Raw genomic sequence first — 16,305 nt, 5'->3', positions numbered from 1 at the left:
CTTCATTGTACAAAACATATTCATCACTTTAACAAGATCATAAGGGAACAAAAGTTAGGATTTAAACTGAGCGATAATACTGTTTCAATGAGCATGTCCCTAAGATAAACCAGAACTGGCAGTTAATTTAGACATCTAGAAAATCTCATTTCCTACCAGTAAAAATATTCTGAGTGTCTAGTGCTCCTTAAGAAAATCTGGCAGCCGGGTGCGGTGGCTCATGCCTGTAATCCCAGCACTTTGGGAGGCAGAGGCGGGCGGATCATGGGTCAGCAGTTAGAGACCAGCCTGGCCAACCTGGTGAAACCCCACCTCTATTAAAGATACAAAAAATTAGCCGGGTGTGGTGGCGGGCACCTGTAATCCCAGCTACTTGGGAGGCTGAGGCAGCAGAATCGCTTGAACTCAGAAGGCGAAGGTTGCAGTGAGCTGAGATTGTGCCACTGCACTCCAGCCTGGGCGACAGGGCAAGACTCCATCTCAAAAAAAAAAAAAAGAAAATATGGCATACTGAATAAATTATGTTCATGTGGGAGCCAGAGGCTGGGTAAGCCTTGCCTTTAAACTACTCTGTGACTACAAAAATAAAGTCAGCACTTTTGGAACTAAGAAGACTTCACTTGTCTGTGTCATAAAGAGTATTGCCCAATGGCCGGGCACAGTGGCTCACGCCTGTAATCCCAGCCTTTTAGGAGGCCTAGGCAGGTGGATCACAAGGTCAGGAGTTCAAGACCAGCCTGGCCAAGATGGTGAAACCCTCGTCTCTACTAAAAATACCAAAATTAGCCAGGCATGGTGGCAGGCGCCTGTAATCCCAGCTACTCAGGAGGCTGAGGCAGGGAATTGCTTGAACCCAGGGGGCGGAGGTTGCAGTGAGCTGAGATCACCCACTGCACTCCAGCCTAGGTGACAGAGCAGGACTCCGTCTCAAAAGAAAAAAAAAAGTATTGCCCAGCTGAACTTTGCTCCCAACAGTTCAGGAGTTACTTATTTCTACCTAAGCACTCCCCTTCCGTTTTTACCCACGTATTTAGGATTGAAAAAAAATGCATTATATTTGATAGCTACTTCCCCCAAATTACAAAATGAGTCAGTGTTTTTAGTTTCAAGTGACAAAAAACAAAACAAAACAGGTTTTACATTAAAGTTAAAAATTGCTAAAAATTACCATTATAACATGTAATTAAAACTGCTGAACAGGGATTTGCATGCAAGGTGTATAAAAACAGTAAGAAGTATTTTTAGTTAAAAATTATAAGAAGGCATAAAAATGTACATTTTGCTTATGAATAAAAATACTCATAAAATTAAAAAAAATAAAGTGAACGGTTTAATTTTAAAAACATGGTAAAAATTAATCCTGCAAAGAAAACTCTGTGTGTAAACATATTAACTAAACTCAAAAGATAGGTACTATATGGTTTTTTCTGTAAAGTGAACACTAAAATAAAGGCACCACAAGATTTTCTTAAAATGCTGATCTACTATTTAGCAAAACTTGTCAAGGGTTATAACGGGTATGTAAAAATCTCACTTCATAATCAAATTGGTTAAAATAAAATAAAATTATCTATAAGGTTTCATTACAATTAGGGTTAACATTAATAGCAAACTAATGCAAGGGTAAAATTTAACTTTCTCTTTTAAACAGAAATTTCATGTAATACAAAAGGCTAAAAAATGGGTTTTGCTTTTCCAGATTGTTAACTCATCATTTTGGCAAAACAAAACAAAACAAACAAACAAAAAACAACTTACAGTAATCTAAAATTCTATTTCATAATATCAAGGGTTTTAAATTTTAAACATATTTAACAGCCTTCCCCAAATCAAACTTTAATCTCAAGGTTGTCTTTCCCAACCCCTAGCTTTTGGGTGCTGCGCAGGACCCCTGAACCATCTGAAAAAGAGGTAAACAGGATTATTTGGCAACATGAGATTGCCAAAATAACATCTAATCGGTTATATTTTAGGGAATAATATTAACATAAGTTCCAAAACTGTATGGGGTGTCTAAGGTTCTCCTGTCCAAAAATGTACTATTAAATCACAATTAAAATTGTTATGTTGGGTTACTGTAAACCACATAAATGACCAAATTTCATTGTCAATTGCATTTCTAACTGTATCCAAACTGGACATCTTGTTATTTATAGATAATTGTTATTTTGTTTTAATTCTCTTCAAAACATGATTTATATTCAAGCTGTGGAACTTTAACAAGTGCTCTCAAATGCAGGTTATTCACAACAACAACAACAGCAAAATGTACAGGACTCATGAAAAGCAAAAATGTTTATAAATATCAAGCAAAACAAAGGTTAATAAAATGGACTAAACTAACAGAAAACAAAAACAAATTTTTATCTTTTGCTTAGAACACTGCTAATCTTTATCTTATTTTTCAGAGTCAAGAAAACTTGTTTTAAGCTACCTACAGCCTTTAACAACTAAGTATACTCCTGTAAATAGAATTTAAAGTGTGTTTGTTTCTCTCTGACTAGTTCCTCTAGAATTTGAAAACTAGTTATAAGTATTCTTAAATTACAACAATATAGCTGTTTGCATCAGTGCATTTTCTTTTGTAACAGAACACAATTGGAAAACCTGGTTATTTTACCAAGGCTTTGACTGGAATGGTGCACTTTCCTTTAAGGAATCAAACTTGACTTATGAAGCCAAGAAAGCCCTTGGAAACTGGCCTCATATTTTGTGTACACAGTCCCTGTACAGGGTTTCTGATCTGTGGTTAAGTAAAGAATGTCACTTTCTGACAGGCCAGGAACGCCAAGTTATCTTAAAACCACAAGAGGAGAGGAATTCACTCAACTCATAGGTATTTAATGGTACAAATCCATGACTGGGCTTGGCTTTAACAAGTCTTATCTCAAATCCCTTTTATAAAACAAAGTTCCATAAAAACCGATTTAAAAGGCCTATGTAGCAATTAATTATTCTTGATGCACTGTATACAAATAATAAAGCCAAGTATAATAAAGCAAACCAGTCCTACCATGATTTGCCTTTTAATAAAAATGGGAAACTGAAGAGTGGAAATTATGTTTAGAAAACTGTAGCACACCTGTTCTTAAATTCTAGTCTTGCCTAATGTTTTTCAATTTTTATTATTCTCTACAGTTTAAATTATATCCATTACAGAAATCAACTCTTGGATACGTCACACTTAAGTCAAAGCCTAAAGAGCTGAGAAAGCAACCTCTAACAGCCCAGAAAAACGTCCTATCAATGTAAAAAAATGAAATCTTAAGCCGAAAATCATAAAAGGTAAGTAACTAAGTGAAAATTACTCATGTTACTCAGTCTCATCCTTACCTCACCAAATATTTCTTGTCGTTTCTACCGCTCCTTTTAAGCCAAATATTAAAATCTTTTTTAATGGAAATTATACTACTATGCCACCCTTGCGGGAATTGCTTTACTCACTCTACTATTTGCAGTAGGACTATATACCGTAGCACCCTCAGGGTGGAATATCCGACAAAGAATCTCAATTACTGTAGCATTTTGCTTAATTATTATCCTCATAGCAGGAATAACAGTTACTAATGAAAAATAACACATCTGCCTGTGATTAGGAAAGAAATGTTGCTTCTGTCTCAAACAATTGGGCCTAATAAAAAACTCTGCTGAAAAGCCTAGGACTAATGTTTTTACCCTGCCTAATTAACCTTTTTCAAAACATTTTAACCGACAGAATCATGGCCATTTCACAGACAACCACCCAAAAACATCTACAGACTGTGTTGCTCCTGCAGTCAATCCAAGATCAAAAAGCTCTCTGCCCACACCATCAGCAGGAAGTAGCCAAAAAGAACACGTCGCCCCTTGTCCTTTTATAACTATAGGGTCTGGAATGATAGAGCAGAAGCACCGTCATCGTGGATAAACACTGACACTTTAAGTTCCAACTCCCTTTCTAGCCTCATGCATTTCAAGGAAATCACTTCTCTTCTAACTACAAGCAGCCAGAAAGAGCAAGCAGTAAAACACAGATAAGACAGCTCAGGCACAGAGGGAGGTGGGGGGAAAGTCTCTTGGGTAACTGACAAATTTCGCCCTCATACGATGGGCACCAGTAAAACAGTGGGCCTTAATAAGCATATTCCTTTCCCTTCAGGTGCACTAAGATAGGGAACGTAAAAGTAGACACCGGAGGGATATGCCTGCAGCTGCAGAAAGATGTATGGGAACAGAAACACAACTCTCCCTCCCAGATAAGCATAACAAAGAGACACAGCAGTCTAAGTCTCTGATAAATTCTCCCACCCTGAATCCTTACAAACTCTTAGTCTGTAAGAGAGTGGAGCTTCTGACTTGTTCAGAAAATCTCTCCCAGGTTTGAAATAAACCTGTTGACTGTCAAGCCACCCTTTGTGTTCAGAAATCTCTCCCAGGTTTGAACTAAACTTGTTCAGAAATCTCTCCCAGGTTTGAAATAAACCTGTTGACTGTCAAGCCACCCTTTGTGTTTCTCTCCTCTTTCTCTTAATTCTTACAGTAGGCACATGTTTAGCAGCTGGTGCTATTGATGGCCAAGCAACTTAGTTCTCTTCTATGTGTCTTGCTGATGATCACATTCACAGGCAGCCTTTCAAGACAGGGAAGGTAGAAACTGACATGTCTTTTAAGGACTAACCTCCGAAGTGGTGTAACATCACTTCAGCCACACTCCACTGGCCAAAGCAAGTCATAAGACCAGACCAAGGGTGAAGAAATAGACTTCACCTATCTATGGAAAGAGTAGTCAAGTTGCTTTGCAAAGGAGCATGCATACTAGGATAGGAAGCATTTGTGACAATAATTTCAGTTGTACCCCAAGGAGGCATGCAGTACTTGAAGCATCTAATTTTGCTATTGCAGATGGTAACAGAAACAAAGCAACTATAGCCAATAGTTCTGGTAATGGATTCCTAATCTCTTTCAACTTTCTAAATTTATCAGCAGCTGCAAAGATAAGTGCCTTAGCATGCACTAACTTCCCTCTTAGCCTCTCTCTATTAGCCACGTTAGTTTCTCAATTGGTAACAATAAACATTATTTACATCTATGCTTTTTTAGACAACAGTAAAACTTTGCTTTATTTCCAATATATTTTGCATTGTTGTAGTGAATTTACTTTTATTCTTTTATCCAATAGATTCTAAACAGTAACCCATTTTCTTCTTGGATACAGTAAGGCTTTTGAGATTGCCATTGTCATTCTATTCTTGCTGCTTTGTAAGTGATCTACAGTTTCTCCCTGGAAGCTTTTAGAATTTTCCTTTGTCTTTGATCTTCTTAAATTGCACTATAATCTTTCTGTGGTTATATATTTTTTATCTCTACTGTTCAGCACTCTATAAGCCCTTTCAATCTAAAGTATTTTATCTTTCTTTAAAACTAGGGAATTCACAGCCATTATTTGTACAAGTATTTCCTCCCTTCTGTTTATTTTTTCTCTCCCTTTGGGACTCTTCTTTAATGACAGTTGTCACCTCTACTTCTAGCCTCTATGTCTTTTTACTTCATAGTTACCATCTCTTTATTCCTTCCTAATGCTTTCTGGAGCTGGTACTCAACATAATCTTCTAGTTCAATAATTAGCTCTTCATTTGTATCCACTATGCATTCAGTTTACTTATTAAATGTTTTATTTCAGCTATTTAGTTTTCAATAATATTTCCATGTGACTTTTCCTTAAGACTGCAGTTACTAAAATCTTTTCAGTTCTTTTATATTTACAACTTATATTCATAGTTGTAAAGTAATTTTGAATTAACTATAAAACTAAAAGGCTTTAAAGCATTTGATGGAATACAGTATCTATTTATGATACAAATTCAGCAAGCTAGGAATAAAAGAACTTCTAAAATGAGAAAGGGCATCTACAATTACAAAGCTGCAGCAAACATCACACTGGGATATTGTTTCTATTCTATTAGTCACATGTAGTTTATAGGTACAGAGTCAGACATCCAAAATAGGTCTGACTAGGCTAAAATTATGTCAGCAAGACTGAGTTCCTTCTGGAGACTCTAGGGAAGAAATCTATTTCTTTCTTTTTCCCAGCTTCAAAAAGCCACCTGCAGCACTTGCCTCGTGGTCACATTACTCTGACTTCTGTTTTCATCCCAGCTCCTTCACAGACCCTCCTGTCTCCCTCCTCTAAGGCCCCTTGTGATAACATCTGACCACTCTGATAATCCAGGATAATCTCCCTATCTTAAAATCCTTAATTTAATCACATTTGTAAAGTCTCTTTTGCTGTGTGAGGTAACATTCACAGATACCAAAGATTAGGACATGAACATTGCTGTGGTTTGAATGTGTCCCCCAAATTTCACGTGTTGGAAACTTAATCCCCAAATTTATATGTTTACGGTATTTGGAGGTGGTGCCTTTGGGAGGTAATTAAGATTAAAGTCATCAGGGTGGGGCTCCCATGACGGGACTGTGGCTTTATAAGAAGAGGAAGAGACACCTGAGCCGGCTGGCCCTTGCCCTCCCTCCATGGGATGCCCTCCACCATGTTATGATGCAGTAGAAGGCCTTCACCAGATGTGGCCCCTCTACCTTTGACTTCCTAGCCTCCAAAACGGTAAGAAATAAATTTCTTTTGTTTATAAATTACCCAGGCTGTGGTAGTCCTTTATACCAACATAAAATTGACTAAGACAGACATCTTTGGGGGCCATTTTTCTGTCTACCACATTCATCCTCCTACATTCACTTCCCACAACTTTCCTTTCCATGACTTTTACAATCTAAGCCAAACCTATTCAGCATTTTCTGTGTGTACCACACTTCCTCACACCTTTACAACTGCCAATCCTTTCTTTGGAAAGGTGCTTGGTCCTCCTGGTTTTCTACCTGTGGAACTCTAAGAGACAGAACAGAATAGTGGGTAAGAGGCCTAACTCTGGAGTCAGACTGCTTGGGCTCAAATATGAGTCTGCCATTTACTAGGGATTTTTGGTAAATTGTTTTGTTTTGTTTTAACCTAGATCTAAATGCCAGATTGTAACAAATACAAGAAATAGAAAAACCAGGGAAACTGCACCACAAGGAAACAATTACATAGATCCAGAATGTGGAACGTTCCACAGGCAAAAATGACCTGGTTTGATGAACAGATGTTAAAAAAGGTGGCAGGGGAGGGTGTCTATGTAGGTAGAGGTTGGGGGGTTGTTTAAAGAAGACTAAAAGAGACAATAACAAAATGTGGCCGGGTGTGGTGGCTCACGCCTATAATCCCAGCACTTTGAGTCTAAAACAGCTATCAAAGAGTATTAAGGACCTCTAAGTGTAATAATGACGTGGTTATGTATTTTTTAAAAAATTTTTCTGAGATGAACACCATAAACACAGAGATACACTGAAAAGTTTTATTTAGGAGTGAACTGACATATCTGAGATCTCTTCAATAATATTCTAGAAAAAAAAAAGTTAGAGGGGAACAGATGAAACATGATTGGCAAACAGTAATTGCTGAAGCTAAATGACTGGAACAAGTTGAGTATCCCTTACCCAAAACACTTGGGACCAGAAGTGTTTCAGGGTTTTTTGGAATTTGGAATATTGGCATTTTATTTTCCCATTCAGTATCTCTAATAGGAAAATCTGAAATCTGAAGTGCTCCAATGAGCATATCCTTTGAGCCTGTGTCAGTGTTGTTCAACGTTTTGGACTTTTGGAGCATTTCGGATTTTCAGATTAAGTATGCACAACCTGTACGTGGGAGTTGATTCTATTATTCCATGTGTTTGAACTTTTCACAATGCGGATGGTCCTTGACTTACAATGGTTCAACTTACAATTTTTTTTGACTTGTCAGGATGCAATCCCATTATTGTAAATTAAGGAGCATCTGTACATTTATTTAAAAATATATCTCCTAGGAAGTTTTTTTTTCCCCCAGGTTCTGCCAGAAAGTAATTTCCTTGTCCATTTTCCTTAACAGTTTATTCACATTTTTGCCATCATAGTAATTATTATATCTAATTATTTACTCTTACGTTATTATACTGTGCCTAAAATTTACTTCTTATTGTGTGCTTATGTGCAAGGAACTCTGCTATGTGCTAGGCACTGCGTGGTGAACAAAACAGACATGGCCTCTACACTAGCTTCACAGAGCTTTTTTTTGTGGTTGTTGTTGTTTTTTGAGACGGAGTCTTGCTCTGTCGCCCAGGCTGGAGTGCAGTGGCGCGGTCTTGGCTCACTAACAGAGAGTATTTAATAGTGCTGCTAGGGAGACAAACACCACCTAAGCAAACATGCAATTGCGACAGTGGGAGGGAAGCCCACTGGAGTTGGTGGCAAGGGCATAATGGGGAAACTGAAGAACTTTCTCTAGAGAAGTTGATTAAGGAAGGCCTTTCAGAAGATGAAATCCTTAATCTGAGACCTGAAGGATTCTATCATGTATGAACAAATGTTTGTGTCTGCTCCTAGCCACCAAATCTTGCGTGGAAATTCCAGGCCGGGTGCTGTGGCTCACGCCTGTAATTCTGTTACAGGAAAGGGGTCTGATCCACATCCCAAGAGAGAATTCTTGGATCTCGTGCAACAAAGAATTCAGGGTGAGTCCACTGTGCAAAATGAAAGTAAGTTTATTAAGAAAGTAAAGGAATAAAAGGATGGCTACTCCATAGACAGAACAGCCGAGGGCTACTGGTTGCCCATTTTTATAGTTATTTTTTGCTTATATGCTAAACAAGGGGTGGATCATTCATGCCTCCCCTTTTTAGACTATGTAGGGTAACTTCCTGATGTTGCCATGGCATTTGTAAACTGTCATGGCACTGGTGGGAGTGTTAACAGTGAGGACCAAAAGGTCATTCTCTTCGCCATTTTTGTTTTGGTGGGTTTTGGCTGGCTCCTTTACTGCAATCTGTTTTATCAGCAAGGTCTTCATGACCTATATTCCGTGCTGACCTCCCATTTCATCCTGTGACTTAGAATGCCTTAACTGTCTGGGAATGCAGCCCAGTAGGTTTTAGCCTCATCTTACCCAGCTCCTGTTTAAGATGGAGTTGCTCTGGTTCACTTGCCTCTGACAATCCCAGCACTTTGGGAGGCCAAGGCGGGCAGATCACTTGAGGTCAGGAGCTCGAAACCAGCCTGGCCAAAATGATGAAAACCCCTTTCTACTAAAAATACAAAACCTAGCTGGGCCTATAATCCCAGCTGCTCTGGAGCCTGAGGCAGAATGGCTTGAACCTGGGAGGGGGAGGTCGCAGTGAGCCGAGATCACACCACTGCACTCCAGCCTGAGCAAGAGTGAGAATGTCTCCAAAAAAAAAAGGGGGGGAAATTCCAAACACCCTCTTCCCCCAAGTGATTGTATTAGGAAGTCAGGAGGTGGGGCCTTTGGGAGGTAATCAAGATTAGATGGTCATGAGGGTGGGGCCCTCAACATGTAAATTATACATGTCCTTAGCCGGCCTGTCTCACTTGTTCAGAAACCTGGAGAAGTCCGTGGTCTGCAGCATGGAAAAGGGCGCCTCTCACTTCCAGCCTCTAGTCTGGAGACTTTGTCTAAGGCACCCCATCTATATCACTTAGTCACAGCCACCCTGAACCCACTAGCCTGTACTGCGCTGGAGCATTTCGCATAAAATGAAATTAACATAAAAATGACACGTGCTCATTGTGGAAAATGTGAAAAAATACCAAAAAGATCACTTTTAATTCTGTCATCTAAAAATAACCACCACTTACATGTATATATTTCTTCCAGTAACTTTTTTTATATGAACATTATGTTTTTAAACCTGGGTCAATATTAAAAGACCAGAAGTTGTTAAACATCATTTTAAATCCCCTTATCCACGAATTAGCATTGTTATTCTTGGCCGCTGCAGAATATTATTTTATTCCCTCAAGCTTTCCATGGCTTGGGTCTGCCCTGGTTCTGAACATTAGGTTAGGCTACAGAAAGCATCCTGGGTCTCTGGCCCATTTATTTATTTCTTTGTGGAGACAGGGTCTGGCTCTGTTGCTCAAGCCTGTCTAGAACTCTTGGGCTCAAGCGACACTCCACCTCGGCCTCCCGAGTGGCTGGGACCACCGGCGCGCGCCGCCACCGGGCCGGCTCGGGGCCTCTCTATACGCGTGGCTCCGCAGGCTCCATTCTCCACACAGCCGTCTAGGGCGGCGCCAGTAACCCACCGACGGGCCAGGCCGGAAGCTCAGCAATTGCACGAGGCGGCGGAACGGCCGGCTGCGCAGGGCAGTCCGGGACACAGCCACGCCGCAGCCGCCCGGCGCCCCCCTCACCCAGCCGACCGCGCAGCCGCCCTCCCCCTCACACCGCAGAACATTTCTGCCTTTTACTACTTTTCAAATGGACCCAGGCTCCTGGCTCGAGCCTGAGGGAATACAAGGCGTCACGAGGACTGCCATCACCGCGCAAGGTCGACAGCTTCCGCTCAAAGCCCTGTGGCCCACGCTTCCGGCCTCGACCGACTACGTCATCACCAAACCCCGTGCTACCTCACTCCGCCTTCAGGTCCTCCGCCCCAACGGTTCCGCGTCCTGGCGCTTTCCACGTTCCTGCGCACGCGGTCTGCGGCCATTAACGTCCCGACTTCGCCCTCCTCTTGCCACGCCCTTGCCCGTTAAGGGCTCTCCCGCCCCCGTGCCGTACCTATCTTCCCTCGGGCAACCTCGCAACAGATCTCTGATTGGCTGACCCGGGAAGCGAACTTCGCGAGGCGGCAGCGACGATAGGCTGGCAGCCGGCCGACTTCCGCAGAAGGTGATTGGTCGGCGCTGCTGTCCAATCGGCGGCGGGCTGTCGGATTCAAATCGGGATCGTTGGGACTGTGGTCGTTAGTCTCTGGCGAGTCGTTGCCTTGGCCGGACGTGGGCTTTTCTGCTGTGCCCGCTCTTCGCGCTCTCTCGTTTCGTATTCTGCAGCGCGCCAGCAGGATGGCCCACAAGCAGATCTACTACTCGGACAAGTACTTCGACGAATACTACGAGTACCGGTGGGCGCCTTTCTCAGACCCGGAGCCGGCTCCCTCAGCCAGGGCCCCCGCGGGCGGGGCGACGCAGACATAGCAGGGTCGGGGGGGTCGGGGCCTGGGGGGCGGAGCCCAGGGCCGGAGGGCGAGGGCCGCGGTTTGGGGTCGCGGCCACCTGGCGCCCCGCGCAGTAGGCCATAGTTGGGTGCCTGGCCGCGCCCAGCCGGTTGGGCCTTTGTTCGGTGTGCGCGAAGGGTGAGGGAAGAGCTCCCACCGGGCCGCGTTTAGCGCCCTGGTATGAACCGGCGCAACTTGGCGGTCACGGGGTCCTCGGCGACGCGGAGTGACCATCCAGTCACTTTTCTCTCGGCCGTGGCGGAAGTAATTAGGCCGTTCAGTAACTGATTTCAGTTCCAGGTATTTGAACCAGTCCAGGAAAACCCACCTGGTGCCGTCCTTTTCCTTTAGCAACCGTGACACACTTTCCCTGTCGCTGACGGGGTGATGCAGCTTTTACTAGTTTGTGGTTTAGAATGGTCAAATGGTCATTTTCATCTGTTAACATGGAGGAACACTTTTTCTTGTTTTTGAAGTGAGTGGTATAAGAATAAGCTTTGCAGGCGACCCCCCGAAAAAACAGCTTGATGGGGATTCGGAAATGTTTACTGGGTATGGTGATGTGGGCCGTTATAGGTTGGCCGCAGTCATACAATTGAGGGCATTATTAAAGGAGTTTCATTTTAAGACCGATTAAGAACTTGAGTGGACTTTGGGCATTGTTTTCTGCTAGTATACACTGGCCAAATTTTGGGCTTTGAGAAACTTTTGCGTTTGAGTCCTGAAGCAATGTACTAGAACATAGTAGCTGTAATCGATCAGTAAAATTAGACAAATTTTAAGTGACCGTGTCCCCTTCCCCCAATTAAACTAGACTGGGGGAAAGCGGGTAGGGACATTTAAAATTTGTTGTCCTTATTGTATGCGGGACACTTCATTTAGGGCGTGGCTTCACAGAACAGTCAACCCCTTTTTCTTACTAGGTAGTGACTACCACGCTGCGTTCTGGGATACTACCAAGATTTAGGAGAGATAAAGCCCATGCCATCGTTGGCCAAATTGTGACCTTGTTTTCTGTCTGTTGCCTTTGTAGGTTAGATTTCTCCGAATGCTATTTAAGGAAGAAAGAACAAAACAGTGGGTGGTTTCTCTTTTTCTCCCCCTCCCTAGTAGCATGGAAGTCTGTTTTCACCTGAGGACTACTGAAGATTTCTATGGGTAGTAATAATTGCACCCTTTTGTATTCCTAGCTAGAAAAATAACGTTTTTCTGGCTGTAGGTGAATTTCAAGTAGATTGTGTTAACCTTACAGTAATAACAAACTATACAGTTCTAATCGTGTAATAATGCTGGCAGTGTTCAATTATGCGTTGTTAATCAAGAGCCCTATTGAGGATATCCAATAATGAACACAGTGTAAACCGTAATAACCTTACTAAAACCTAGAAAATTATTCTGAAACACATCTGGTGCCAAGTGTTTAGGATAAGGATTTAAGGGTTGGTACAAGTTTCTTTTAGGGTATAATATTGAAAATAAATGAAGCTATTTCTCAGACTTCTTTCTGATGGCAGTAGGTCGATTTTTTAGTTTTAATATACTCAAATGATTTGTGTGTGGTAATGTATAGAAGAAAGTTTACATATCTGAAGTGATCTATTTTAATCCAATAAAAATTAGAGCTGGTATTAATTGGCCAAGCCACTAACGTTTATGAAACAGGATAGTAATTTCCACAGATAATTTTAAAGGGGAAACTAGTGATAATATACCGCTAAAGCATGAGTCTAGGGTGGTTTGTATTAATATGTAATGATGCAGCATGCAGTGTAAATTTCAAAGGCTAGTATTTAATTTTTCCCAGTGTGCAGTTATCTCTATCTTTCTTTGATTTTTCTTAATTACAAACTTAATTTCCTAGTCCTTTTACGTAAGGGTCTTAATGTTTCTAAGGGAATAACAGTGAGTGCCCCCACCCCCACATCATGGAAGTCTGTTTTCCCAAGAGAAAAACTGTTAATTTCTCTGGGCAGCTTTACAAATTAGTAATACTTGCACTATTTTGCATTTCAACTGAAATAAACGTTAGATTTTGGAAATAATTTTCCTTACATGTAGTTAGTTTGAAATCTCTGTGTGGCAAAATACAGGTAGAATCCTCATATGGTGTTGATGCTACTTAAACATTTTTCCTTTATAAAGAAACCCGGAGAGCCTATTTCCGTGTTTATGGAGAAGGATGGTAACTTCTATCTAAATAACTCGTTGGTAGATTTATGTACTCTGTAAGTTTGATAGAAAAGGTACAAAAGCACTACATTTCTCTTTGAGAATAATCAACAACATAGAAGATAGAAATAAGATAACATTATTTGTAGAGCCTTAATAGTTAGATGTTAAAGCAGCATTTCAAGAATGTGGGTGATAACTGGTAAGAATTACAAAGAATCACCATATAGTTCACTGGAATTGATGAAAACTCTACAAATAATGGTAGTAAGCTATGACTTGGTGGCCTTAAGGCAATCTAGCAACATAATAGAATTTTTCTGAGGCTCACTTTGCCCTGCAGATAAATTGGTACTTAACCACAGACTAAAATTTAAGTTGATGACAGCTGGGTGCTTATAGTGGGTTAGGGGTTCAGTTTACTGTGTCTCAGAAAGTGACCAGATTGCACCTGATTCATCTCCAGCCAGCTGACTCACAGACAGGTATCTTATACTGGTTAAAAATTTGGGTTGGTGGTTATGGATGGTTCAGTATAAAACTGTTGGTACTACTGGAGATAGTAAACATCAAGCTGAGAATTGTGACTTTTATAAAGTCCTTTTTATGGTAATTGAGTAAAAATTCTTATTCAGTTTTGGGAAAGAGATTTGTTTGGCAAATCTTTGATAGAATGCTTTGGGATACTGTTAACAATGATACAGATTTGCTACAATTGTACATATTGATGGTTTAACTTTGAAGGTTATTCCATGCTTGCCTAAGAAACTGAACAATGTAAGTTTTGGATATAGGTCAGTAAATTAACTGGAAAACTGTGAGGTTGCACACAATGTGTATGTACAGTTAGTGGTTTTCTGTTTTTAATTTTGAACAAAGTACTTGAAGTATAAAGCAACTTCTGGAGCATACAAGGACTAGTAGCTACTACAAAGCTAGTGTTGAGTAAGAGGAAACCCAAATTAACTGTAACTTAGACTTTTTCGTTACATAAAAGTCTAATAATCTGGGGCAGGGATAACAGCTTTACAGTCAGGGACTAGGCTGGGTCTTTACCTCTTGTTGCTTTACTGTTCTCAATTTACAGTTGCTTCTATGGTCCTAGATTCCTGCTCTGGCTCCCTGATCATATTAATGTGCATTCAACAAGGAGGAGAAAAGAGTTCAGCATGTTCTTTCCTTTTGAGAACACTTTTCATAATAAGTTACACGTTTTCTTATATCTTGTTGGCTTATGATTTGGAGGCTGGTAACCATATGTTCAACTTACATTTTGGGTTTCTATTCCTGAAGAAGATTAAGGCAACTGGTAAGCATTCTGTGGTAAGAGAAAAAGATTAATCCTTAGAAAAATGCCTTCTGCTTTTGGATTGTGTGCTCTTAGCACCCTAATTTGAACATAGGCCATCATATCAGAATTAAAGGTAGTAGAGTGCAGTTCTCAATATTAAAGCAACAGAGTTCCTAAAGGTACATGTATAAAGCGACAGTTGTAGAAAAGGCACTGGACTAACACTTGGCTGTATCTTTTAACAGGCATGTTATGTTACCAAGAGAACTTTCCAAACAAGTACCTAAAACTCATCTGATGTCTGAAGAGGAGTGGAGGAGACTTGGCGTCCAACAGAGTCTAGGCTGGGTTCATTACATGATTCATGAGCCAGGTAAGCTATGCTGTATTATAGTAAAGCAGTAATTGTTGAAATATTGGTGGTTATGGTTGTCAAAATTTTAAAAATATCATTGACAGTAAATGATACCTCAGAGTAACTCTTCTTACAAGTTTTTTTTTTTTAATGACTAATTTCTTGACTTTGGAGAGAGCTCCAATTTTATGGTAAATAAAATACTACAGGAGTGAAAGTAACACATTCTACTTGAAAAATAATGTAAAAAAAAAAAAAAAAGGTATTTTAAAATCTGTATCATTGTTAACAGTATCCCAAAGCATTTTATCATAAATATATCCCAAGACAAGTGTTCTTTTCTGTGTGTGGAAATTGATTTAATTTAAAGTGATTCTTCAGCCCTTTTAAAGGATATCTACCACATGAAGTTTAAATGAGGTAATAGCATATGAACTCAAATGTGCTTATGGGTACCTTACGCTATTTGGTATTAACCAAAAGTTTTTCAGGTATTAAATAGTAAACTCTACTAAAACTTTGTGGGTTTTCTAAACTAAAACAGTGTGGGTTAAATTCTAGATTTGGATTATCAGTAAATCTAACAGCATTTATAATGCTTTGAACAAAATTTGAAGACATACTATAGAAGCTGAAGTAGGTGGAACTAAAACTATCTTCTACTCTGCTGTTAAAGAAAAACATTGCATCAAAAACTCTAAAAGGACTCATCACTTTCTTGGGATTGAGATACGTAATCCTATTAGAATTCAGTCCAGATAATACAAAAGCAACTGAAGAAGTTAAGTGTAGATTTCTGTGCCCCACCTATTGAAACAGAATCTATGGGGATGAGCGTTAGTATGAGATCCTGTAGGTGATTTGAAGGAGGTGTTTTTCCCTGTAAAGAGGTAATCTTTTTACTTTTAGTCTATTCACTGTAGACAGTAACTTTGAAATAAAATTCATTTTAGATACCTCAAACCAGTTAATAGTGGCCTTAGTTTATTTTATTCTGGCTTAGTTGAGAATGCTTTTGAATTTCTGTTGAGTATATGAAAACTATAGTAAAATGATTCAAAACATTTTCTTTCCACAGAACCACATATTCTTCTCTTTAGACGACCTCTTCCAAAAGATCAACAAAAATGAAGTTTATCTGGGGATCGTCAAATCTTTTTCAAATTTAATGTATATGTGTATATAAGGTGGTATTCAGTGAATACTTGAGAAATGTACAAATCTTTCATCCATACCTGTGCATGAGCTCTATTCTTCACAGCAACAGAGCTCAGTTAAATGCAACTGCAAGTAGGTTACTGTAAGATGTTTAAGATAAAAGTTCTTCCAGTCAGTTTTTCTTTTAAGTGCCTGTTTGAGTTTACCTGTTACTTTTGTTCAATAAAGTTTGTATGTTGCATTTA

The 16,305-nt window shown here is 40.1% G+C and overlaps 2 protein-coding genes across 4 annotated transcripts in view; one reads left to right on the top strand and one right to left on the bottom strand.

Moving 5' to 3' along the window:
- Positions 1-10,612, bottom strand: part of SHC3 (SHC adaptor protein 3) — a 302,721-nt gene extending 292,109 nt beyond the window's left edge. For all 3 annotated transcript variants that reach the window (XM_055272026.2, XM_055272027.2, XM_055272029.2), the window contains exon 1: positions 10,498-10,612. The gene's annotated coding sequence lies outside the window, so the exon portion shown is untranslated. The remainder of the gene's footprint in view (positions 1-10,497) is intronic.
- A 229-nt stretch (positions 10,613-10,841) lies between these two features.
- Positions 10,842-16,305, top strand: CKS2 (CDC28 protein kinase regulatory subunit 2). Its single transcript, XM_055272025.2, has 3 exons — positions 10,842-10,994; positions 14,793-14,920; positions 15,981-16,305. The coding sequence occupies exons 1-3, from the start codon at positions 10,936-10,938 to the stop codon at positions 16,031-16,033; spliced, it is 240 nt and encodes a 79-aa protein (XP_055128000.1). The 5' UTR covers positions 10,842-10,935; the 3' UTR covers positions 16,034-16,305.

This window comes from Symphalangus syndactylus, chromosome 3, assembly GCF_028878055.3.
Source record: "Symphalangus syndactylus isolate Jambi chromosome 3, NHGRI_mSymSyn1-v2.1_pri, whole genome shotgun sequence".
NCBI classification, from domain to species: Eukaryota; Metazoa; Chordata; class Mammalia; order Primates; family Hylobatidae; genus Symphalangus; species Symphalangus syndactylus.
This window is presented reverse-complemented; position numbering and strand designations above follow the sequence as displayed.